Below are 25,865 nucleotides of genomic sequence, written 5' to 3' on the forward strand. Positions count from 1 at the left end.
TGGAACTGGATGATCTTAAGGTCCTTTCCAACCCTAACTATTCTATGATTCTATAGACTGTAAGTCATGTTGCTGGAGAAGTTTTCAGGTCTTGCTGTGCACATTAGAGAATCCATTGTCTACTGTAGGGAGTAGGAAGTCAGCAACTTTAACGACATTAAGAGGTTTGGATTAGTCTCAGCATAGGGTTTCTAGTCTGTAGTACTAATTCATCTTTTTCAAATGTTTAGATCACATTTCAAAGACTTATAAACCATAATGTAAATGGTATGGGATAGTGCATTCACAAAAAATTACTGAAACAAAACTCATCAATAATTCTCGAATTTCAGCAGATACGATGAAAAAAAGGCAAGGGATTTACATATTGCAATACTTCAGGTATTTAGCCGGTTTAGCTAAAATGTCATCAGATGTACTTAAATTTCATGTATCTGTATTTGTTTCCAAGTCTAAGAAAGGCTGCCATTGGCCATGAGTCTGTAATTTCAGCCCAAGGCTTTTTCCAAATGTGAATGAAACTCACTGTTCACTGCTGTTAATATTGAGTGCTAGCCGGTGTTTAGTCAGAATTAGATTTTTTTTCATGAAGTAGCACTAGATGTCAGTATCAAGGTTTGTACCAAAAAGTATATTCCAATTTTTGCACTAAGCAGGATGTGATCCTGCCTTAAAATTGCTTCCCACAGCAAATAACATCTCATGGGCCAATACACAGTATAAATGCATTAATGATTCCCTGCCAAATCCACTGCCAGCCAAATAACAGACATGAAGAGGATTTGCTCCCTAGATGCAAAGCAGAAAGGGCCAGTTTCTCCCCTAAAATGAGTAGTTTTTACAGATGTCATTAAGGTGCCCTAAGTTTCTATGGGTGATCCACTGGAAGCCTCCCTGACCAGGACGATACAGCTGTGGAAGCTGGCCTGATGTGACTATGAGAGAAGTGAGGTGGTGGAGCTGTCTGATTGCTGAGAACACTGGAAAGGCTCAGGACATCTTCCTTTGTCGGGAGAAAACAGCAGAGCTGCTTCAATCATGCCACACCTATTGTGGAGAGAAAAAGCAATTTCTAAAAAAAGATTTGGCTTTTAGTGAGTACTTGACGGGTTATTCAGAGGAGGGTGAATACAGGAATTCCTGCACAAGTTCATGCTCAGATCTGTACAGCACAACTCAGGGAAAACTTTTGCTTTAGACAAAGAGTGCTTGAGAGAAGAAAAGTAAGTTTCAAAGGGTTCTTCAGCAACAGAAAGCCCAATCACCATCTTTGTTCAAAGCCACAATTGAAGGACTCAAGTTGCATGTTGTTACAAATCTCATATGAGATTTGTTCACCAAGAGGGAACAGAGAGAGGAGAGAGGGGGGCGTTGATAGCAAATCTCTTCAGATAAACAATGTATATCTATCTGCTTCATGTTTACTGAACGTAACCACCGGAACAGCTGTGTTTGTTCAGCCTTAAGTAGAGTTACTGATTAGCTCAGACTTTACTTGGGGAGCTGTCTACTTTCTTCAGGAAGGACGGGTTAAAAATAGGATGTAAAGGTTCCTGCTCTGTTGTTTCCCTGATTTGCAGTCTTCCTCCTCCTAATTCTTGGATTGAGAACTTTAATATCCTTACATGTTGCAAAATCTTCTGTCTGAAAATAATATTGAAGTTCTCTTTCCTTTATTTCTGAGTTGAAAATCACTTACTGTATTTTCGTTATATCCTTACTTTATCCACTTCTGACTGAAAGAATTTTTGCAGCTGAAATAAAGCTTTTTTTAAAAAAAATCATATTTTGTCTCTATTTACACAATATATCTTGCTGTCACCTACTGCAAGGAATGATAAATCAATTTTAGGGTAGTGTATGTCATTGAAAATATTAGATTTAAACAAAGCATCCTGTCTGTGCTTTTAGAATCAATGAAAATGCTGAGACATGTGAAAACAAGTACAGGTTGTCTGAAATAACTATCACCAAGATAAGAAACTGTGTATCCAGCCAAGAACCGTATAACAGACCAAAGTCTCTTAATGTCTTCAAGGTTCTTGAGATGCAACAATAATTTTTTCCCCAAAGTGGATGTCAAACACTGTAGTTTGTATCTCAAGGAATGCTAAACAAAGAAAAGGAAGCAGAGAATGTCTTAAGGGAGGGGAGGGATATGTTCAGTCTGTTAGGAGAAATCTCATTTAGAAAGGGGTGTTTATGTGCCCTAAGGTACACTACCATTTACTCACACAGAAGATGTGTTTGTACATTTCCAGCATATTCTAGTCTGCATGCTAGGCTTTTGGAGTCTTTCAAAAGTGGCATTTTAAAAGTAGTACAAAGAAGATTTCTCCTTCTTCCAAGAACTTTTGTTTATGATATTTGTAAATCGTGACAGTAAACCAGCAACAATTAATCTCTTAGCTTTTCTCTCTCTTGTAGGGTGATAGCTCCTATGTAAAAGATCGTTGGTGTGTGTTTGATGGATTCATGGTCTTTTGTCTTTGGGTGTCACTGGTTTTACAGGTAATTATTCACTAGCCTTTCTCAATGAATAGTTCTTTAATTGTGAAAAATACATGGTGCAACCAAGTAATTACAAGTTGCAGAAATATAGCTTCTGCAGTACATGGGTCAGATTGTTTAAAAAAACTTGTGCTGAATTCAATAGTTCCATAATTGCACATTGCAGTATATCTACATTTGTGTTAAATTTATCTTGATTAATTTTTCTTACTGAGAAGTTAAACATTAATCTGAAGCCTGTTACCATAAACCCTCTGCATAGTGAAAAGGAGAGAGAAGGATCTCCAGAGAGCCATTTATCTCTTAGCTCCATATGAAAGTTGTGCTCATCTTTCATCGAGCCTGGTAGGATGCCTTGGTGACTAGTGACTAGCTTAGGCAATTAAAGAGAGAATGATTCCTGTGTTAGATATTTGCTATGCTGTCAATATATTGATATGGTGAGTGAAAGGGTTTCATGGAATATGATCCACACCTAACAAAACTTTTTCCAAAAGTCAAGTTAAAGCACAATGGAAAAAATAATAATAAATACATTTGGAAATAATTCGATACATTTTCATAAGGAAGGGAACTCGGACACGTTGCAAAAATGTGTAGGTAGAGGTTGAATTGTGTACTCCAAACCAATCAGTTCTTAACAATAGCCAGTTTTTTGGGTAAGAACAGATTGAAGGCTCTGAGACTGGGCCTGCAGTAGTGTAAGAACTGTAAAAGTTCTGTAGCAATTGCTGCTAGGCGTTACTTATCCACTTCTGACAAACTTAAGACACGTAATTTTCTATTTTATACACAGGGGAAACTTTGGTACATCATGTACACATGCAGAGTGACAGTTATCATTACAGATAAGCACTCTCAGACATGCCAGGTTTCCCCTCCATTTTCTTAGTACTTTGAACAAACGTTAAATTAAGTAGTTATTGTCAGAGTGAGAGACAGGGATTAAAACCAAGACATTTTTGCCCAATCGTTGAGCTAAATAGTCTTCATGGAGTGCTTAACCTGTCAGTGTATTAAGGAGGTAGTTCCCTGTTCTGTGGCTTGGCTTAAATTTGTGTTGTGAGTAAGTGGAGTTTAGGAGAAAAACATGCACAATTTTCTCACACACTTGGAATTAAATGGAGCATTTATAAACACATAGCAACTTACAAGGTGATCTGTGTAAAACGTATGTATACTTTTATATCATAGTAAAATCTTAGTGGTGTGCCACACAGATACTGATTTTCATCTTTGAAAATGTAAATCACTCACTTTTATCAATGTTGTGGGAAATGTGTGGGGTAGGACTAGCACAGTATCAGGCAGCTGACACAACCTTCTGCTGTCTTCTTGAGTTGTTTGAGACAGAAGCGTTATGAACATGGGCAGAGTATAGTTTTAGAATTTCATTAGGATAACTTAGAAAGGCATTAAAAGTTATCTTAAGTCTTTAAAAAAAACATGGTTAATATGAACTGTAAAATAAACCAAGAGAAGTTTGAAAATGAAAATAAGTTTCACAGTTTTAAAAGTTCAGTAAATGAATACAGGAAAACACAGGGTCATCCAGAAAAACTCCCAATTCTTTTGTTTGTAGGTGTTTGAAATTGCTGAAATAGTTGACCAGATGTCACCATGGGGCATGTTACGCATTCCACGACCACTCATTATGATTCGAGCATTCCGGATATATTTTCGTTTTGAGCTGCCAAGAACTAGGATAACAAATATCTTGAAGTAAGTAAGGCTCTTATCTAAATAAAAGCAGAAAATTTTAGATTTAACTTAGAAGACTGACTATGCAGCTTAGAAAATGACCCTTCATGCTTAGTGGGTGTTTTCTTCCTGAGTTTTAGTTCTGGCCAAAAAATTCTGCTGTTACTCTACGGAATCATCAAGTTTCCTAGAAAAAGATCAAATATTTAAAGAAATCCTAAAGCTTGTTGCTAATAACTGTAGCTAGCACTTTTCAGCCAATGGGAATAAATTCTGTTCCATTAATATGGACACTTAGTAATCAAGGTGGACGCTCCTAGTAGGGTAAATAAAGTACACGAGCATGTGCCACAACCATTAGAGTTACGAGTGTACATTTATTGGTATATGTACAGAGACGCTTACATGCAAGCAAATACACCTAAATATGTTTGGTACAGCATGTAATAGCAGAAGCCATGTAGTGGTAACGTGAAAGTTCTTTGGTCTGTATTTTGTATCAGCTTAACTTCATCATCACGTTTTGTCTGTAGAAGTCATTAGATACTATTTTACAAAAGCTAGACTTTATGACTTTTATTTATTTATTTTTTTTATGACTTCTATTTATTTATTTTTTTTCTTCCACCCTTTTGGTTTACAGCTGATTTAGTTACCCTAACTTATGGGTTTAAAAGAAATCATGGCTCCCCATTCAATCTCTGCACTGAGTTAGAGGTCAGGTTTAAGGACAAGTTTTCTGCAGGATGAAATATTACTTTGTGTGATCATATTGTGTATTTTGGAGCTTTTCAGAGGAGGCTTCATGTTGCCCGTGCATTCAGTGTCATATTTATCTTTTTGCCAGGCGTTCTGGAGAGCAAATCTGGAGTGTTTCAATTTTCCTTCTGTTCTTTCTCCTCCTGTATGGGATCCTGGGAGTGCAGATGTTTGGAACTTTTACGTACCATTGTGTGACTGATGACACACAGCCAGGGTGAGTTAGCCTGTACAGGCATGACAAGGGGCTGTTCTTTCATTGCGTATGTATAACTGTAGTCAATGGGTGTAAAATGGGGTTAATAGATTAAGATTAGTTCACAAAAATGCCCTAGATAAACTGGGGAAACAAAAATATTAGGAATTACAAAAAGTACAAATTTTGACTGCAACAGAGAGATTATGAATTGTGGCATTTGGCTGCAGTCTTGAGTTAGGGAGTGAGTGACTGTGTATGTGTGTGTTCGGGGGGAGAAAGCAGGAGAGCAGAGGAGGCTTTAAGAGGAGTATTGCCACTTGTGGCTGATTCAGGACGCTGAGGATGCATCAACTTTCCTTGTATCCTCCCGTCTTTTCCCAGGAAGTCTGGGTGTGGCAAGCAGATCTAAAGTATAGGGAAGAACTATCCCTAGAATCTCATGCCTTTTCTGGATTAAGAGGTTGCTGGGACCTGATGCTCAGATTTAAAAAGCCTTTTTACCCAGTCTTTGGAAAATACTTGATTAATGTTTTACACCAGTGATGGAATATACATAGAATCAAAGAATCACAGAATGGTTTGGGTTGGAAAGGACCTTAAGATCATCTAATTCCAACCTCCCTGCCATGGGCAAGGATGCCTCACACTAGACTGTGTTGCCCAAGACTCAGTCCAACCTGGCCTTAAACATTGCTAGGGATGGAGCATTCACTACTTCCTTGGGCAACCTGTTCCAGTGCCTCACCACCCTTAGAGTAAAGAACTTCCTCCTTATATCCAACCTAAATCTCCCGTTTGTCTGAACCCATTAGCCCTTGTTCTGTCGCTGTAATCCCTGATGAAGGGTCCCTCTCCAGCAGCCTTGTAAGCTCCCTTCAGATACTGGAAGGCTGCTATGAGGTCTCCATGTAGCATTCTCTTCTCCAGGCTAAACAGCCCCAATTTTCTAAGCCTATCTTCATATGGAAGGTGCTCCAGCTCCCTGATCATCCTTGTGGCCCTCCTCTGGACTTGCTCCAAAAATTCCATGGCCTTCTTAAGTTGGGACCAAGTGAGGTCTCAAGAGAGCAGAGGGTTACATAGTACAGGGATATATCAGGGTTTTGATTCAGCACATATTTAAACACAAGATCAACTCCAAATGCAGTATAGCCTTTTGTCACTGGGATGGCTCATAAAATCACAGATAAGTATATGCTTACATGTCCCGTTAAATTGAGGGCTTGACTTTATGCTCAGCCATAAAGCATTGTGAGAGTCTTTTGCATCTGTTTCTTCGTTTTGTCCCTGTTTCTTTGGATAGGGAAGTTGTAGCCTTTGCTTTAGTCAAAATTGAATCCTTTTATTCCTATTGAATTTGTCAGAAGATAAAATAAATAGACATTATAAGAAAGCAGAACACCACTTAATCTGTTACTGTGCTGAATAAAGTCTGATTATCGCAAAACTCTGTGTTAAAGATTTTTTCTAAACTAGGGCCTATAAGCTATCAAATACAAAATGAGGTTATTTAAAGTGCCAGATACAAAAAAAGGTTACAAAATTATTTGAGAATATGCTAGATATTATATGGCATTTTGTTAAATGAAAAAAAACCTGTCTTCTAGATATTTTCTTATTTAATCAATACCATAGGAAATATGGGGCTCACCTTCACCTAGACTGGAAATGAGGTATGATTTTTCCTCTTTTTTAAGAAAATCTTTATAGCATAGATGTTATTTTAGTTTCACATAGACACAGGGGGAATAAAAAACAACTCAGGAAAGACTGGGCAAGTTGAGTCAGTCAGTCTGTCTCAGGTAGTTCTGTTCCTGGCAAAGTTGGCTGTACTTTGCCTTAAATAACTTCAGAGTCATTAATGAACCACACCTGTAAATACTGACTATTTCTGCAAACCAGATCCCAGGCTCCCAACTGAAGATTAGCAAATGAAAATCATGCAGTTAGTGGCCACCTGTAAGAACATTACATTAACTGTAGGTGATTTGCCTGGTATTATGCGGAATTCTATGGCAACCAGCAAGGCTAAAATCTTATTATTGAGGTCAAGACTTCATCTATTTCAGAAATTCTGGAAATTACTCTTTTTAAGTCTACTGCCTTCTGAATTATTATTATTATTATTATTGTTATTATTATTTCATTATTATACGGGAGGCAAGTCTCTGTCAAAAAGACAGCATGTTAAAATCTTTCTATTCTTCTTTTATTTGAAAGGATGTGGCAGCCTCAGCAGACACTCATTGCCTCTTTGACTGCTGCAAGTTCTTTTATCTTTCCATCCTTCTTGACACCCACGCTGCCTGACCTCCTGTATCTCAACCTCCTCAGTCATTTGCTAATGTTAACTCTGGCAAACAGAAATACTGAAGTGAGATAACTGTGTTCAGACTTTTTCATTCTATCCATGAAATCAGCAAAATCTGACTTCCTTCCAAAGGCTGAAAAGTTTTTGTGTATTTTTGTTGTTGTTTGATGATAAATGTTTCCATCTGTCTTATAATTTTCTTTACTTTGCCAGATTTTTTTTTCTCCCTCATGAGGACTGTCTTCTTCCTACACCATTTTCTCACTCAGTATTCCTTTGGGATTATTACTTTTTACTACTATGCTGTCACAGTTTTCCTCTGATGATTTCTCCAACCACTGTATTTTTTTTCTGCCAATAAATGGTATATCACATGGATTTCCTTAGTATGGATCTTCTTTAGTTGCTTGAAAGACACACAGTGTGGTTGGAATGTAGCGTATTATAATCCAGTTACCTGGGTAAGTCCATACCTTGTACGCAGTTTCAAAGGCTGTTTTGTTATATCTCAGATTAATTTCAAAGAATTGAACAAATACAGTGAAAATAGTTTGTGTTCCTGAATCTACTATAATTTACTCTTGGGCACCTCCAGTATACAAAAGGTACTTCCACAAGGATAGGAGAGAGAAATTACTTCCAAACCATTGCTCTGGCTGTTAAGATATTTTATATATCTTCACACACTAGCCACTAAATATTTTCTTTATTTTTATTCCCATGTTTGTCTACACAAAAATACTTTCTTACCACATGATTAGATTATATTTATTCCACAACAGTAAATTTTCCTTTTGTAATTCTCAGTCTGCATTGAAGCTAAGGGAAAGGAAGCCTCATCAAAACAAAGAAAGCTAATATGGCTAACTGCCATAACTAACATAAAATGTAGTACTGATTCTTCTCCCAAAGAAATTCTTTGAGGGTCTTTTTGTAACACTTTCAGTAGACTAAATATTTTTGTAGACCTGTCTGCCTTGTTGCCATGGCAGTCAATTTTAAATCCTTCTTTGCAAGGTTTCTTGTTTAAAGTAGGAACTGCCCAGGAAAACAGATAAGAAAAATAATTACCAAGTAATAGAAAGATCTAAGAGGTTCTTGGTCATCTTTCCATCTGTCTATGGATAGGCCATGAAAATGTCAGAAAACAGCTTCAAAGACTCAGGAGCTGAAAGTTCACCACAATATCTAATAGAAGAAATAAATATGATTAAAAAGAACAAAAGGGATTCAAGATACTGTCTTACATCAGCAGTGGGAAAATAAGAATGAGTAATTGGATTTCTGAGAAAGGGAAGAAATCAAAGTCCAAGCTTGAAAAATCAACGTAACATGTCTTCTTTAACAGGGCACATTAATTTATTGATACTGGTTGAACAATCAGCATGCTTTAATATTGCCTTTGGGATTTATTCACAATCTCTCTTAATGGGGATATGTTTCTAGCATAAACTCCTCCAGGAGAAGAGAAATGGAAGAAATCTTACTTTTCCAGGCCTGATGTTGTTTAGACCCCAGCAGCATCAGTCTAAAAGCGATCCGGTCAAAAGGGTGAGAGCAAGTGCTGAGGTGACCTGTACTGGTGCCCAAGGGAAGCAGTCTTCAGGACTCTCCTGACTTTCAGAGGGCATGTGATTTCTGAGCAGAAATGCTAATGTTGTCTCAAATTGTTATACAGATAGTTATCCAGAGCAATTAGGCTGTTGGTCCATTTCACACAGGATTTCCAGTGTTTTTGTTTGTCCAGCTCCATCTCGAACAAGAAGGTGACTTTTTAATGAAGGTCAAGGATAGAGTGATGGGAGCCCAGCAGCCTCAGCTTTTGGTGGCTGAGTAGTAACACATGCTCTATTGAGATGTGGAGTCATTCGGGTTTACCACAATTCTTTGTCCCATTGCCGACATCAGAGTTTGTTGAACTTCTTCTCAGACTGTCAGCCTTTATGGGATTTGTTTCCTCTGGCTAATAAGTCCTTTCGAGTAAGCTGGAGTGGATTTTATGGATTATTGTGAAATTGTCTGGCTATAAATACAAGAATTTGAATAATGTAACTACCACATCTCCTCTTTGCTGTAGGGAAGGTTTTATATTGATGCACAAGATTTTTACCATGGTACAGAACTGTGGCCTGCTGAGTATTGAACTCTCCACATGAAACCTGCAGGAGGCCAGGATGACAGGAGTCAGGACATCCTTCAGCATATTGTAAAATTGGGGGAAAGACCAAACATCACTGGATAAACAGAATTGAAGAGTGACCTCCACTGAATCTGCCAAATAGGTGATCAACTGCTGTTTGCTTTCTGGAATAGAAGGAAGCTGGAAAAATTCTGGGTTTTATATTGCAAGAGGAAGCCAGACAACTAATGGAGAAAGCTGTGGATGTCCTGACATTAACACAGGTTAGGAGTTAGCAGTTATCACTAAGCAGTATGCCTCTCTTAGCCTAGAAATACTGCAAGGAAGAGTCACTTCTGGATATGCAAGCAGTTGTGGGAAATAGTAAGAAAGAAGTTCTGAGATATTTCAGCTCTTTTTCTGTGAGTGATCTGTCTCATGTTGTTTTGGAAACCAGACTGACTGTTTTCAGTTTTTTACTGCTATAGAAGCTGAATATGATGTCTAAATTTGATTTCTGTCTCAATTCTTTGTATTACTGCAATTCAGAAAGGTCTGGAAAATGCTGGAATATTCATCCTGAGATACATGCGAGCAGACTGAAGCTGTGATCTCAACTATGTTATTATTTCCAAGAACTTGTGGAAGCTGGGTGAGGAGCTGGAAGGCAGGAAAACAGCAGAAGTTTAATGAGAAGGAAGGAGTAAGAGACAAAGAAAAAAAAAAACAACAAACAAACAACAAAAAAAAATCCAGCAGGGGTTATGGCTAAGCTACTGATAAGCTTAACTTCTATCCAAGAAAGAATTCTGTAGTGAATAAACACAAAGTTGTAAGAAGCTGGAAGATAGCAAGGAAATGAGTAGCAGCTAATATGGATTTGTCAAGAATAAACCATGTCAAACCAATATAATTGCTTATGGCAGGGTAACAGTGATCTGAATTAGACAGAAGAGTGGATGTTGTGTATATTTTAGGAAGCCTTTGTAACAGTCTCACGGACATTTTTCTAAGCTGGCAGGAGATACATTGTTAAGGTGAAAATAATCATCAAATAGGTGCAAAACTACTTGGAAAACATGCTCAGTGAATTGATATTAATGGCTCATCAGAACAGAAGGCGCAGGGATCCACATAAATCTGTCTTTGTGCTATTTGGAGGTTTCATTAACATCCTGGATGATGGCAGATAGAATTATACTTATTGGACTGAGGCAGACATGAAGTTGGGAGGGAGTGCAGACATTTTAGAAGGCATGGTTAGAATGAAAATGATCCTGACAAATTGAAGACATGCTCTGATCAAGCTGCTTTCTTCTAGGTAAAGTGAGAGCTTTCAGCAGATGGAACTGGCTGGTCAAAAGCCAGTCGTCAAGTGCTAAGTAGTTTGTTTTTGGAGCTAGCTGGATGATGCTGAAAATTTTTTCTTAGATGCTCAGTGACAGAAGCCCCTTTCTTTTGCTGTGCTGAGTCACGTCTGCTGCCACTTCAATTGTTACATTAATGACTAGTGTGTGTAAGTGCATTTGATGAAGGCATCCTGTGTATGGCCTTGCACCTTGCAACACAAGCTTTAGGAAGGAATTTGTTTTGCTTTGAGATTAGATTTAGGGCATTATTCTTTTATGATGCCGACGATTACCCTGTCTTGTTTCTAAGCAGAAAGTTTTTTGAGATTAAACTGCATGGTGCAGTGATTCAAAGAGAGAACCAGGATAACTTTCCTGGCTAGTTGTAGCTAACTCTGCTGTTGTGGGTCCAGAAGTGCTTGTGTGCTTTGATGGAAGTGATTCCCAGCTGAACTTCAGTCTTACGCTTTTCAGATCCTACAGTGCAGTTTAGGTACCTTGTGTTCTCCCTATACTCACTAGACAGATACTCAGAAGGTACTTTTCTATATTTAATCCAGCTAAGTCTGGTATGCAAACTTTTGTGTTTTTTGAAGTTATCATGAACATACTTCAAAATCAAAATTGGTACAGTTTTCAGCTTAGGTTGGTTTATATACTTCTGTTCATGTCCTTGCAATTTAAAAGGGAATGGAGGCGTTTTTCACTCTTTCTTTTAAAATCTCTAAGGAAATACTTTATTGGAATGTAATAGTAACTATCAGAATGAGATCACTTGAACTTGTAAATAAGTCCAATTTGATACACGTTGGTGAAATGCAGATCTGTGCAAGCTAGCTTGATTTGGTTTTAACTCTTCCTGTTTATTTCCTATGTATAAGCACTTACAGTGACAGCCTCTGTTGTGTGAATGCCATTAATTCATGTTGTTTTTATTCCTGTGAAACAAGCCTTGCATTGGCATACGTAGCATGCAGTTGCTATTTGAATTCAGCCGGATGTACATTCCAGCATAGTCCATAGGAAAGATTTCTTCTTTTACTTGTTTTTCTGTGGTTAACTTCAGTAGCTTTGTTACACTGAAGGGTAATGACAGCATGATTTCAATTTAATTTCCTCTAATGCCAGTAACTAGTGATCAATTCAATAGATTGTTAAAACTGTTAGGTGGCTGCAATCATCGTGTTCTCATCTGGACAGTGACAGCATTGGCTTTTCATAGCATAAGCAATTTGCCATGAGAACAGAGTAATCTGGTTTTGATGTTAGCACCTTTGTTAAGAACCTAAATGCCTTGAATTTCCTCTCTGGCTAGCAGAGCGAGAGAGGTGCTTCTGGAGTGTGGCTGCACCTATTGACCTCTGAACGTCTGGAGTTGTATTTATTTCTGTCTTCCATTGCCTAAAATGAGGTGGGGATAAGTCAGGACAGCAGGGTTGTAGCCTTTATTGTGCAGCTCCTTCTAGCGGTGCAGCTAAGAGATGCTGGGTCTTTGAATGTTGTCCTGAAGTGGGAGATAAGGTCAGTGGAGGAGACGGAACATCAAAGGCGCATTTTGTAGACCCTAACTTAGGTCACGTATGAAGTGAAAAAAGCTACAATCAAAATCAAGCTTCACCTGGTTTTACTGCCTCATGTAACAGGCAGTCTGATTTAATCACGCTTTTTTACTGAATGTGGGTGGGAGGAGACAGGGAGCAAGACCAGAGCTTTTCCCAATTAATAAACATGTAAACACTTTTCTTCTTGAAAAATTGACCAAAAAAGTAAGAATCTCCAAGTTCTGTCCACAAAGACTCAAGCTTAGATACTGAGTGAGTAGCTCAAGAGAGGACACCGGAGCAGGGGGCAGCTCAGCATCCAGGAGCCTCAACTCAGAGCGGCAAGAGCCACCGAGGGAGCCTCAGGTCCTCGGCAGGACCTGCCCAGGAGCCGGCAGCTCAGCTGACGAGAGCGAGCAGCTGACTCACAGGGGGCGGAGCCAGGAGCAGCGGCACCAGCCATGGGTGGGTGAAAACCTGCCCCAGGGAGCGCGAGCGATTTAGCACAGCGCGGCGGTTTGCGCGGGCAGGCGACTCGCCTCATAACCAGGGCCTGCTCTGGGAGCTCTGCTCTGGCTGCCCCGGCGGTGGCAGCGTAGGCACCCAGACAGAGCCGATGAGAGGGGAGAGGCTGCAGTGCAGAGCTCGGGGTGTAGAGAGTGCCTGCGCTGGTCTCCTGAGAGGAGGGTGCACAATGGGCAGGGCTGCACTCGGTGCTCCCTGGTGGAGGCCCTCCTGCAGCAGGTGGCTGAGCTGCGGACCGCTGTCAATAGGCTTCAAGAAGTCAGGGAAGATGAGAAGAAGCAGGACTGCTTGCTCCAGGCCCAAACTGTGCAGGGGCCACAAGCGTCCCCCTCTAGCTCATGGAGGGAAGAAGGAGGCCGCTAACACAAGGAAGCTAGGAAATAGTAACAAAAAAAAAAAAAAAAAACCTAACAAAAAAAGGAGGAATAGGACATTAAAAGCAAGGGGCTTTCTCCTCAATCTGTTTTCCCCACGCAGAACTGCTTTGCTGTCCTGCAGGGGGTGATGAGGAAACACACTTGCACCATGAACAACCAGCTGGTGCACTGGTAAAGATCTCTACTGGTGCTGGCAGGAAAAAGCAGCAGGTCATAGTGGTAGGGGACTCTACTTTGAAAGGCACTGAGGCACCCACTTGTCGGCCTGACCCAGTCTCAAGGGAGGTGTGTTGCCTGCCAGGGTCTTGGATCAGGGATGTTGCAGAGAGGCTGTCTGCTCTAGTAAGTCCCACGGAGTATTACCCACTTCTAGTGATCCATGTGGGTGCTAGTGATATAGATAGCAGTAGCCCGGAGAACATAAAGGACTGCAAAGCCCTGGGAGAGGTGGTTAGGGGCTCTGGGGCTCAGATAGTCTTCTCAACAATTCTCCAGGATATAGGGGAGGACCTTAAAAAGGCTAGGAGGATTGGCCAGGTTGATAAATGGTTAGAATGGTGGTGCCATAGTCAGGGGTTTGGGTATCTAGAACATAGGACTCAATTTAGTAGGCCAGGTCTAGTGGAGGCTGGTGGAGCTCATCCGAGAATGAAAGGGAAGAGCACTTCTGGTAGGAGGCTTGCCAGACTGGTCAAAGGATACTTTAAACTAGAAGTGTTGTGGGAGGGGGGCATCATTCCATCCCAACACACCCAGTCGGTTGCCAGCACCTATAATAAATGCTTGGAGCAAGATAGAGATATTCCAGCCGCTCCAGCCAATGAGCCACCTTCATTTGGAGCTCAGCTCAGATGCCTCTATACAAATGCCCGTAGTATGGGCAACAAACGAGGAATTAGGGATGTGTGCACATCTATGGAGGTATGATATAATAGGCATCACAGAAACATGGTGGGATGGCTCCTATGACTGGAGTGTTGGAATGGAAAGTTACAGGCTCTTTAGGAAAGACAGGCCTGGCAGGCGGGGAGGGGAGTTGCCCTAAAGGGGCTGTTAGGGATAGGCTGGAGAGTATGGAACTCTGTCTGGGGACAGGTGAGCAGTCCACAGAGAGTTTGTTGGTCAGGGTTAAAGGGAGAACAGTGGTGGGGGACATTACTGTGGGGATCTGTTACAGACCACCTGACCAAGAGGACTCTGGATGAAGCACTCTACAGACAGATAAGAACAGCCTCATGCTTGCAGGCCCTTGTTCTCATGAGTGACTTCAACCACCCTGACATCTGTTGGAAGGACGGTACGGTCTGGCACAAGCAATCCAGGAGGTTCCTTGATTGTGTGGAAGACAGCTTCCTTCTGCAAGTAATAGCGGAGCTGACAAGGTGAGGTGCCATGCTTGACCTCATGCTCACCAACAGGGAAGGGCTGGTTGGAAACGTGACACTAGGACAGCCTTGGTTACAGTGAGCATGAGATGGTTGAATTCTAGATTCTCAGGACAGTGAGAAGAGCGTGCAGCAAGCTCACTGCCCTGGACTTCAAAAGAGCAGACTTTGGCCTCTTCAGGAACCTGCTTAGTAAGGTGTCATGGGAAATAGCCCTAGAGGGCAGGGAGGCCCAAGACTGTTGGTTGATATTAAAGAGTCACCTACTACAAGCTCAGGAGTGTTGCATCCCAACTAGAAGGAAGTGCAGCAGGAGGGCCAGGAGACCTCCTTGGATGGATAAGGAGCTCCTGAGGAAAATTAGAAGGAAAAAAGAGGCTTGTAAAAGGTGAAAGGAAGGCCAGGTGGCCTCTAAAGAGTACAGGGATGTTGTCTGGGAAGCTAGGGACCAGGTTAGGAAAGCTAAGGCTCAGCTGGAATTAAACTTGGCTAGGGATGTGAAAGATAACAGGAAGGGATTCTATAGGTACATTGAAAATAAAAGACAGACTAGGGACAACATGGGCCTTCTCTGGAAGCTGTCAGGAGAACTGGCTACACAGGATTTGGAGAAGGCTGAGGTTCTGAATGACTTCTTTGCCTCAGTCTTCACTGGCAAATGCTCTGACCACACCACCCAAGTCTTGGAAGGCAGATGCAGGGACTGTGAGAATTAAGACCTGGCGCCCACTGTAGGAGAGGAACTGGCTCGAGACCATCTTAAAAATCTGAATGTGCACAAGTCCATGGGTCCTGATGAGATCCATCCACGGGTCCTGAAGGAGCTGGTGAATGAAGTTGCGAAGCCACTGGCCATCATATTTGAGAAATCATGGCAGTCAGGTGAAGTTCCCGACTACTGGAAAAAGGGAAATATAACCCCCATTTTCAAGAAGGGGAAAATGGATGACCCAGGGAACTACAAACCTGTCAGTCTCACCTCTGTGCCTGGCAAAATCTTGGAGCAGATTCTCCTGGAAGGCATGGTAAGGCACATGAAAAACAACAAGGTGCTTGGTGACAGCCAGCATGGCTTCACTTCACAAACAGCCTGCCTGACCATTTGGTGGCCTTCTATGATGGGGCTATGGAACTGATAGACAGGGGTATAGCAGTTGATGTCATCTATGTGGCCTTGTGCAAAGCGTTTGACACTGTCCCGCATGACATCCTTGTCTCTAAATTCGGGAGGCATCAATTTGATAGGTGGAGCACTCCATGGATAAAGAACTGGCTGCATGCAAAGAGTTGTGGTCAGTGATTGCAGGTCAAGGTCCTGCACCTGGGTTGGAGCAATCCCAGGCACAGCTACAGGTTGGGCAGAGAAGAGATTCAGAGCAGCCCTGTGGAGAAGGACTTGAGGGTGTTGGTAGATGAGAAAGTGAACATGAGCCAGCAGTGTGCACTTGCAGGCCAGAAAGCCAACCATGTCCTGGGCTGCATCAAAAGGAGTGTGACCAGCAGGTCGAAGGAGGTGATCCTGCCTCTCTACTCTGTTCTTGTGAGACCTCACCTGGAGTATTGTGTGCAGTCCTGGTGTCCTCAACATAAAAAGGACATGGAACTGTTGGAACAAGTCCAGAGGAGGGCCACGAGGATGATCAGGGGACTGGAGCACCTCCTGCATGAAGACAGGCTGAGAAAGCTGGGGCTGTTCAGGCTGGAGAAGAGAAGGCTGAGTGGAGACCTCATAGCAGCCTTCCAGTATCTGAAGGGGGCCTATAGGGATGCTGGGGATGGACTCTTCATTAGGGACTGTAGTGATAGGACAAGGGGTAACGGGTTCAAACTTAAGCAGGGGGAGTTTAGATTGGATATAAGGAAGAAATTCTTTCCTGTTAGGGTGGTGAGGCACTGGAATGGGTTTCCCAAGGAAGCTGCGAATGCTCCATCTCTGGCGGTGCTCAAGCCCAGGTTGGACAGAGCCTTTGGTGACATGGTTTAGTGTGAGGTGTCCCTGCCCATGGCAGGGGGGTTGGAACTAGATGATCTTAAGGTCCTTTTCAACCCTAACTATTCTATGATTCTACTGGAGGACTGTGAAAACTTAAAAAAATCTGATACTGAAACCTGAAATTGAATGTATAATAAATAAAAGATCTGAACTGAATAGTAATATATAAAAATCTCTGTACCTTGGGGCAAATACACTGAAAGAAAATACACTAGCAGTACTAAGGTATTACAGTATCTATATGTTGAATTTAGAGTCATAGAATCATAGAATCACTTGGTTTGGAACAGACCTTTAAGATCATCAAGTCCAATCATTCCCCAGCACTGCCAAGACCACCACTAAACCATGTCACTGAGGGCCTTGTGTTTGAACACTTCCAGGGACGGTGACTCCAGCACTGCCCTGGGCAGTCTGTTCTGCTGCCTGAGCACCATTTGGGGAAGGAGTTGTTCCTCATCTCCATCTAAACCTCCTCTTGTGCAGCTTGAGACTGTTTCCTCTTGTCCCATCCCTTGTTCCTTGGGAGCAGAGCCCAGCCACCTCAGGGTTCCATCCTCCTGTCAGGCAGTTGTAGAGAGTGATAAGGTCCTCCCTGAAGAAACAGATCATATAGGCAGACTTCGTTTTGTGTCACCTCTATGAAACCTTATAGCTTGCGTCTGACCTCCAGTGTTTCTTGTAGATAGGTCTATTCTTTGTTAGTTGGCAGAATAATTTATAAGCAAGGGAACTTTTTATTTATGCCAAAAACTGTTTCACTGTTAAAAAATATCTTCATAATTTGTCATCTTAATTTGTCTGGCTTCAACTGTTAGCTTTCTATTTTTGTTATGCTCTTTTTATGCTAGATTACGCAGCACCTTAATTCCCAGTATTTACTCTCTGTGAATCCACTTACAACAACTGAGGCATCTTTCAATATGCTTTTTAATAAATTAACATTATTTAGCTCTTTACATCTCTTAGTGAAAAGCATGTTCTTCAGTGTTCTCATTTTCATGGTTTTGTGTGATTTCCTAAATTTTTCAAATATAAAAAAAATAAACCTGTATGCAGTGTTAATCATCATTTGTATGAGTGTCATACAGAGAGGGACATTAATTCATTATTGTTCTGCTTGTACATTCTGGGAAAGCACTGTCTCTTTCTTGCCATGAGGTTGTTGGAACAGATAGGAGAGGGTGCCCTATCATACCTGCTTATCTCAAACTCTCACATAGCATCTGTATTCTATAATACAGTATTTCCATACTTTTTTATCCCTTTTATTCCATGGGCCATAATGTTTGCTTTCAGTGATTCTACCTCTATAATTTTACATTTGGCTGTATCAAAGCACATTTATCATATCCAGGTAACCAAATGATCCTGGTAACTTGTCAGACTGCCCTGTCCTCACTGTTACTTGTTTCTATCCATATTCTTAATTTTATTATACCTGTTTCTCCTTCATTGATTATCGTAGATCATGATCATCATTTCACTGGCAAGTATCTTTCTGACATGTCAGTTAATCAGTTTCCAGCCCATTTAGCATGTGCTTTATTGATATTACATAGTGCCAACTTTTTTATCAGTTATTCATTATTGAATGAATTGCTTTATAAAGTCTAAGCAAGGCAATTTTATTGGAAAAGTCTGTAACCTTATCAAATTCATGTTAGAATGATGAGAATTATTTTCTCTAAATCTATACTGCCTGTCATTTATGTTCTTTATTCTTAATCAGTTAGACTTTGTATCAGCTCACTTTTGTCTTGGTTGATGTAAGGATAACCCGTTGTGCTGCTTGTTCTATAAAACTAATGGCACAATAGGATGCTTCTGGAATTTCCCTGCTATTTCAAGATTTGTTAAAAATTAATGGGAGGGATGAGAGATGCTCTCAGTTATTTGGGTCTGTTGATTTGAATATAATTATCCCTGGCAGATGATGTCTGATATTCTTCTCAGTTACTAATTCTTGAGTAGTGATATCTGTGTTTGCCAAGTTACAATGTAAAATATGTAACGTTGCCAAAGCTTAAGCTTTGTGTTTGTAGTCATCCTAAAGTTGTGAATCCTTTAAGCATGCCCTATCTTATTTTCTAATGTGATAAAAATAATAAGTGGATATCAGAGACAATCTGTTACCAGAAAGGTTTGAAATCTTTATATAGTTAGAATTGCAGATATAATTATGAGAAACATTAAATATGGATGATTTTTTACACTTACAGTTTAAAAGATAAACCAGATTTTGTTCCCAGATTAAAATCAGGAAGCTGGTTCTGTACATGATTTTTTTAGACCTTTAAAAATGACCCTTTGGAATACTAAGATTTTAAAATATAAGAGGAAGAATTGTGCCTAGACGTATCTGTAATCCTTAAGTCAGATAAGTACTCCCTGAAAATTTCTTTGTCACCAATGATTTCAGATGATACTGTTATTGGATTATCTAAAACTTGTAATTACTCTGGCAGCAACATTGGCCTAAATTGCCTTCTCTTTCTGCACAAGCTAGAAGATCTATCAGTGGAACTCCATTATAGTATGACTCCCTTTTACTGAAGTTAATGGTTATATATGTGTCTGACTTCAGTGACAGGAAAGTTAGCTGACAGCAAGTACACTTTGAAAAAAACCCTATGCCCAATATAAAGAGAAACTAGTACTGCAAATTTTAGAAATATCAGTATCACTGATTTATACATTAATATTTTCCTTGTTAGGCTGAGGTCATAATGTGATAATAATTATGTAAATGATCATTAGAAAACTTCACGACACAAAGTTCTTATAAATATTATTATTATTCCAGATATTAATATAAATAATATAAATATTATTATTATTATTCCAGACTATTATTATTCCAACAATTGTCAGGAGCGGCTGTTATTGTTAGATTTCTGTAAAAAGCGTGGTAGTGTAAGGAAGTTGTCTAGGAACCATCAGTTAATAGCAGTTGAATGTTCAGAAATTCCCACTGCAGCAAATGGACTGGATTGGGTTAGCACAGTAAGAATTAAGATAAGGATTTGGAAATAAAAGACACTTTTAAAAGGACAAGTGAAATGAAGTTTGCCTGGGAACTTAGATTGGTCTCACGGTCATCAAGCAACAAATAAACGTCAAGCCTTCTACTTTTTTTTTTTTTTTTTTACATAAAGCCAGATGAAAAGCAAACATTTTCCATCTAGGCTTCTTGTCTTTTGAATTCCCAGAGTCTCTGAAAAAAGCATTTCTTGGAATATGAAAGAAATATTTTTACCTTCCCAGTGATAGTAGCAGCTGTATAGTAGTTGGTATGAGCTATCTGAACTTTTAAGAGGACATATTCTAAATAGAAAAGTTAATTAAAACTTCCTTTCTGCACGATGTTACTGGTATAATGTTGTCAAAGGAACCTTTCCTGGTTGTTATTCATATAAAATTACAACCATTAATTATGGATTTGCTAGGGGTATCTTTATTTATTTATTTTTTAATTTTTGTGAATTGTCTTCCTTAAGGAAAGTCTCTTGATTGGAAAACAAGGTTCTGTGCTCTAGAACTGTATAATGGTATAGGGGGAAAGCAAATTAAGGCTGATGACTTTGCTTATTGATCATAGGAAACGGTTGTTTTTTTTTTTTAATTTGAAGGGCCTGATGCAGTTAGTGTTAGTTGAAATACCTAATGTGTCCAAGATACTCTAGTATGACACAGGGGTCTCACGTGTGGCACAGGACCTACAGAGACCTGGGACCTCCTAGATCAGGATCCAGAAGTTGAGAGGGTTACCCATAGGCATCCAAAATGGTACTAGCAATCTGTGTGATGAAAATCAAATTGAGTTAAAAAACTTGGGTATTTGCATGGACTCAGTTACAGGAGGGAGCTTTAAATCTAAAATGCAGTGTTTATGGGTAAACAGAGCTTATTCTGTATTTGATGTGAAATTCTCTTTTATATGATTAAATATAGTAGTGAGAAGTCAGCAAGAAAAAGGTTAGTATTGGCTACTCTAGAAATTACCCTAGAATTTCTATAGCTGATTGTGACCTGACAAGTTCCATTGTCATTTATCTGCCAGTCTATACATATCTTGCCTTTATATTTTTGTGTTTCAAAGAGAACTCCAAAAACATTGTTAAAATCAGGATGCTTATGACACAGCTGACCTTATTTTCCCACTGTGAATCCAGCTTGTGTCATTTCATCAAATACTGATATAGAATTTAAATCTTTTAAAAATTTTAATAGGCTGTAATAATTATCTAGAATGGTATGAAGGTGTTTCACAGAACTGGTTTTCACAATAACGACAAATTAATTAGATGTCATTCACCTGTATAATATGAGAGAGCAATATTAATAATACTCATGAGGTAACTGATCTAAAGGCAATGTAGAACAATAGTATTACTTCATTAAATGATATTTAAATCAATTGAATTTGAGCTGTGGGAGCTTTTTTCTGAAGCATAGAGTGCTGTGCTCTCTTCCTGGTTTATTTTAGGTTTATTGCTATATTCTCACTGGCTTGGTGCTTTTGCCTTGTGTTCTGCCAGTATGGCAAAACAGAAGCATCTATTAGAAAAATGTGTAGTAATGGACTTTTTTTTTCAAAACTGCGTGCTCAGAGTTAGACATCTAAATTCATGCAGCAGAAGAGGAAGCTATAAATTCTTGATATCTTAAAAAGGAATCTCTCTCTCATCACCTGATCCCAGCCTATATTAGTACTTTCTATGCAACATTGTCCATTTTGCATTTAGGTTCTCTCACTTTCTGAATTCATTATTTGACATTAAATCACAGTTACTGAGAGTAACCTTTAAGCTCTTCTGAGCTACATAATCTTTCTCTATTCCCAAAGGTTTTTGTGATCCTTCAACATATGCTTTGTGTGATTTTGATGAAGTGGGGTTCACACAGTCCCCTATGTCACTAATGAACGGAACCCAGTGCCAATTCCTCTGAGATCCCAGTTAATGCATTGCTCCCCATTTGGAAGCTGTACAGTTGCTACTTGTTTTGTGATCTGCCAGCCATTTTTTATGTCTGCTATGGTATTTTTACTAACACAGTAGTTCTTTAGTCAGCAGCTGTGCAGTGCCTGGTTTTGGTGCAGAGGCAGACACAGGGTTCCTTTCAGCTAATATAGCAAATCCTTTAGCTCCAGCTAATTCATTTGTAGTTATCAACTTCTTTTACCTGTGTGACCATTTGGAATGGTTTTTATAATACCTTATGAATAAATATCCTTCTTAATTTTTTCTGTAATTTTCTGGACCTGGAAACTGCATGAGTAGATTGGTAATTTTGAATGGGTTTCTGGTGATAGTTTATAAAATTAATAGAAACCAGAATAAAAAAATCCCATTTTTTTCTCCATTTCTATTTTAAGTAGAGAAGGTCAGGCTACCAGAAAATAGGAAGTTAGGAACTGCCTTGGGTAGTTTTTCTTTTAGGCTGTCAAAACCTGTCTTTGAAGAACAGCCTGATGAAGAGATTGTGCTCAAAGAGAAGTTGTGCTTACATGAGCACACAGTAGTTGAAAGACCAAGTTTCACTGCAGGTGCCATGGAAAACAGGGACATGTACTGCCAGGACACATTGATTCAGGTTCTTTTTGTGCTGTACATATGTATATATGTAGTCAGAATGTTCTTCAGGCAGTTAAAAACACATCAGAGTAGCACTCCTGTGACTTTTGCAGCAACCTGATTGAAGGATTCTTAACACGTGATGTGGAGCCGATTATCTCCGTTTCCATCCTTTGCGTTCCTGTGCAGAACTAATTTCTCAGTGCAGCTGTTGTGTAGATGTTGTACTACATACACGTTGAATACTCTGCATAGAAATATTCATTTGGTCTGTTGGGATGAATTATTCCTTTGGTCGTGTTGCAAGAATTCATAACTTCATCAAGGCACCCTGTTCAGCTTAAGCACGTTGTCTAATCAAACTTTCTGAGATGCTGAAAACTAGTTATGTGCTGAATCAGCATCTCAGTATTTAGTTCATGTTGAGTATAGCCTATGAAGTAATAAACCAGTTTAAATCATCTTATATTGAAAACATCTTGTGGTGTTCTAGCCACTTCTAGACTATATGTCTAATATTGTTTTGTCCGTGTAGACTATTCTATGCTAATTTACTGTCTGAGGCAGAACACAAATTGCCTAGTGACACTGGTCAAAAAAAAGGCGTATATCTGTATAGGTACAATTACTGTAAGCAAAGATTTTTCATTTTTTAGCCTAACTCATACTCTGTGCATGGCTTTTCTTCTTCAGAAGGAGGTGTGATGTGATATAAAAATAACCTGGGTTTAAGTAAAACACTTAAAATGAGTGCATTGCATTGTAGTGATTGAGCCAGCAATACTTTTAATAATATGCTCTCATGCTGCTACCCTCTTGGATCTGAGGGATTTTCTAATGGAAACCATAATGTAAAATTCATTAGCTATCAGGAGCCCAGGTTCTGTATCTGCTTGAGCCAATGAATTAATTTTTGTTTCTGAAAATATTTCTAAAATGTTGTCTTATAATAATCCTACATATTATAATGGCTTTTAGATGAGAGTATCATAAATCTAACATACTTAAAGCATACAACTGGGTATGAATTAACATAGTCCTGTATAAAGGAATTAGTGTGTACAGATGAATTTTTACATCCTTGAGTGATATGCTGACTATATTTGCAAAAGGGTGAAAAGAGTACACATACGCTTGTATATCTGTCTGTCTTCCCATTTATGCACAGTGTTCCTTTAAAACTTCAGCTGGAACCGTATGTGTCTGTGTGGATATATGCATCCATGCAGATATGCATACCTCTCAGGTGTCATGAAGAAATGACTACAGAATGGGTGCAACTGCAGTTATTTCTCTGCATTTATAATTGCCTAGGAAAAATTTGTGGGAAGCTTTCGTTTCACACTGACAGATTTAGACTAATCTATTGCTATCACATGCAGCGCATAAAGCAAGAAAAATAATTAAAGCTTCTGTTCACCCAATTTAGTTGTCAAAATGCATCTGTGAGTTAGATTAAAAGGACTTGCCAAAGAACAATAAGATACTAATTTTACTAAAGGGCAGAGTGAAAAGTTTCACCTTTTCTGTGGACAAGCAAGATTAATTAAAATGATTTTAAGGCACTGGTCAGAAGCCTCAGGATAATGGGGTGAATGCTACAAGATTTTCTTTGTAACTTTCAGCAATTCGAGTTTTTCTGTATCAAAAGTCTGTGCTGTGACCAGGAAGTCAGAATCAACCTGAACATGAATGGAAGATGCTATTGACTGTTTTTTTTCTCAGATCAGAACTCACCATGATTAGCTTTTCAAGTCTGATTTGAAATTGCCCTAGGACTGAACAAAAATCAGGATTTTCATTTGCTGGATGAGAGAATACAAGCAAGGAGAAAAACGGATGTTGCTTAGTTGTGTGCCATTTCAGCAGAGTTGGAGCTGTGTCTTACTGAAACCTTTCTAGTGTGGTTTAACCAGCTGACTCATAGCACAAGTAACATGAGTCGTCATGTCTGTGCTGTAATACTGTGCTGTGTTGTTTTGTAGACTTTAACAGGTGCCTGCTCAGGATGGGGGGGGGACAGTTTGATAATCATAGAATGGTTCCTCTTAATGTCCATAGAAACATTACCTTTTAATTAAACTACTTCATGGGAAATGGCGCTACAAGTGTTTGGTCTTGGCAAGGACTATGTATTGCAATTATTAATTTGGTGCTGTAAATACAGCATCAACTGCCTGAGCTTCTTACTGAAATTTGGGAGTACTTGGATACCCAGCTTCATGTGTGCATGCCACATGAAGACATCCTGCTCTACAGACTACACACTACAGACTTGTCCTCCCTCTCCTTTTAGTTTCTATGTCTCTTAATGCTGAACTGAATTCCCATTGTGGTGCAGCATGAAGGGCATCTGGCAGCTCAGCTCCAGGTGCAAGAGGAGCTGCAAGACAAGTGATACTCAGTCTCTGGCAACAGTAAAACATGGCCACTGTATTGTGGTGCTGCCCCTCGTCTCATGATCTTCCTATTTTTCAGTGTTATGTTTACCAACATAAATCAGTTTGAACCAGTTCAAACCTGTTCAGATTTTTTCACGTGTTCTACCAAATCATGACTGGACTGACCAAAAAGTGAATCAGATCTGTTTCAGTCACAGTAATACCTAGATGCTAATTGCACTAAACATGTAGTGATTTTGACCTCTTGCCTGTGACTGTAACTGTTCATCTGTGGTGGAAACCTGGTCTGACCATGATATAAGATGAATACATACTCAGGTGGCTGATGGGTCATCTGCAGTGATCCTTTCAAATAATGTCAAAACTAGCTCAGGTAGTGTCTGTGAAAGTCTTAAGACAGTATTGACTGCAGTTGAACACCCTGTTAGGATCTGCAAAGGAGCCTGAAGCAGTAAGTGTCCAAATTGTATTAAAAAGCAGTTGGAGCAGCTGAATGCTAACTCCTCTGTCTTGGAGAGTCTCAATCTTTTATGGGGTTCTAGGCATTAGTATGAAACTTCTGCTGTTAGTATTTGTATTGTTATTACATAAGTCTGAAATCTTAGAAGGGAATTAGCTTGCCCTTTACAGTAAGTGCTTAATTAATGAAAATAACATATACCAAAGAACATTAAATAGCAAATTACTGTACTTTTGTACTTTTCACTTTAGTCCTTTTGCTTTCAAGTATTTAGTTTTGCTATAGGCTGAATTTATGTAACACCTTAATTTTGTATTTTTCACAGAAATGTTACCTGGAATAATTTAGCTATCCCAGATACACACTGTTCAAGAGAGCTAGAAGAAGGTTACCAGTGCCCACCTGGATTTAAATGCATGGACCTCGAAGATCTGGGACTAAGCAGGCAAGAGCTGGGCTACAGTGGCTTTAATGAGATAGGTCTGTCCTACTGATAAAATCCATTTCAGTATCCATTAAAAAATGTTTATGAATAAATAGGACATATAGCTCATGTCTGTGCTGAAAAGATATTGAGTGCAATCAGTCTTCTGCTCAGATAGAGCACATGCCAGAAAAAGAATCTCTGCTATTTGCTTTGGAATGATAGAGTTA

General features: G+C 39.5%; 1 protein-coding gene across 1 annotated transcript in view; it reads left to right on the forward strand.

The window, feature by feature from the left end:
* NALCN (sodium leak channel, non-selective) overlaps window positions 1-25,865 on the forward strand; it is a 232,563-nt gene that overhangs the window by 27,154 nt on the left and 179,544 nt on the right. The window contains exons 4-7 of the mRNA XM_061472826.1: window positions 2,428-2,511; window positions 4,094-4,233; window positions 5,060-5,188; window positions 25,537-25,691. Coding sequence (XP_061328810.1) covers window positions 2,428-2,511; window positions 4,094-4,233; window positions 5,060-5,188; window positions 25,537-25,691 — 508 coding nt within the window. The remainder of the gene's footprint in view (window positions 1-2,427; window positions 2,512-4,093; window positions 4,234-5,059; window positions 5,189-25,536; window positions 25,692-25,865) is intronic.

The sequence above is a fragment of the Pezoporus flaviventris genome, unplaced genomic scaffold (assembly GCF_033815535.1).
Source record: "Pezoporus flaviventris isolate CSIRO_AGI_PZ_B2104156 unplaced genomic scaffold, CSIRO_AGI_Pfla_v1 ptg000072l, whole genome shotgun sequence".
NCBI classification, from domain to species: domain Eukaryota; kingdom Metazoa; phylum Chordata; class Aves; order Psittaciformes; family Psittacidae; genus Pezoporus; species Pezoporus flaviventris.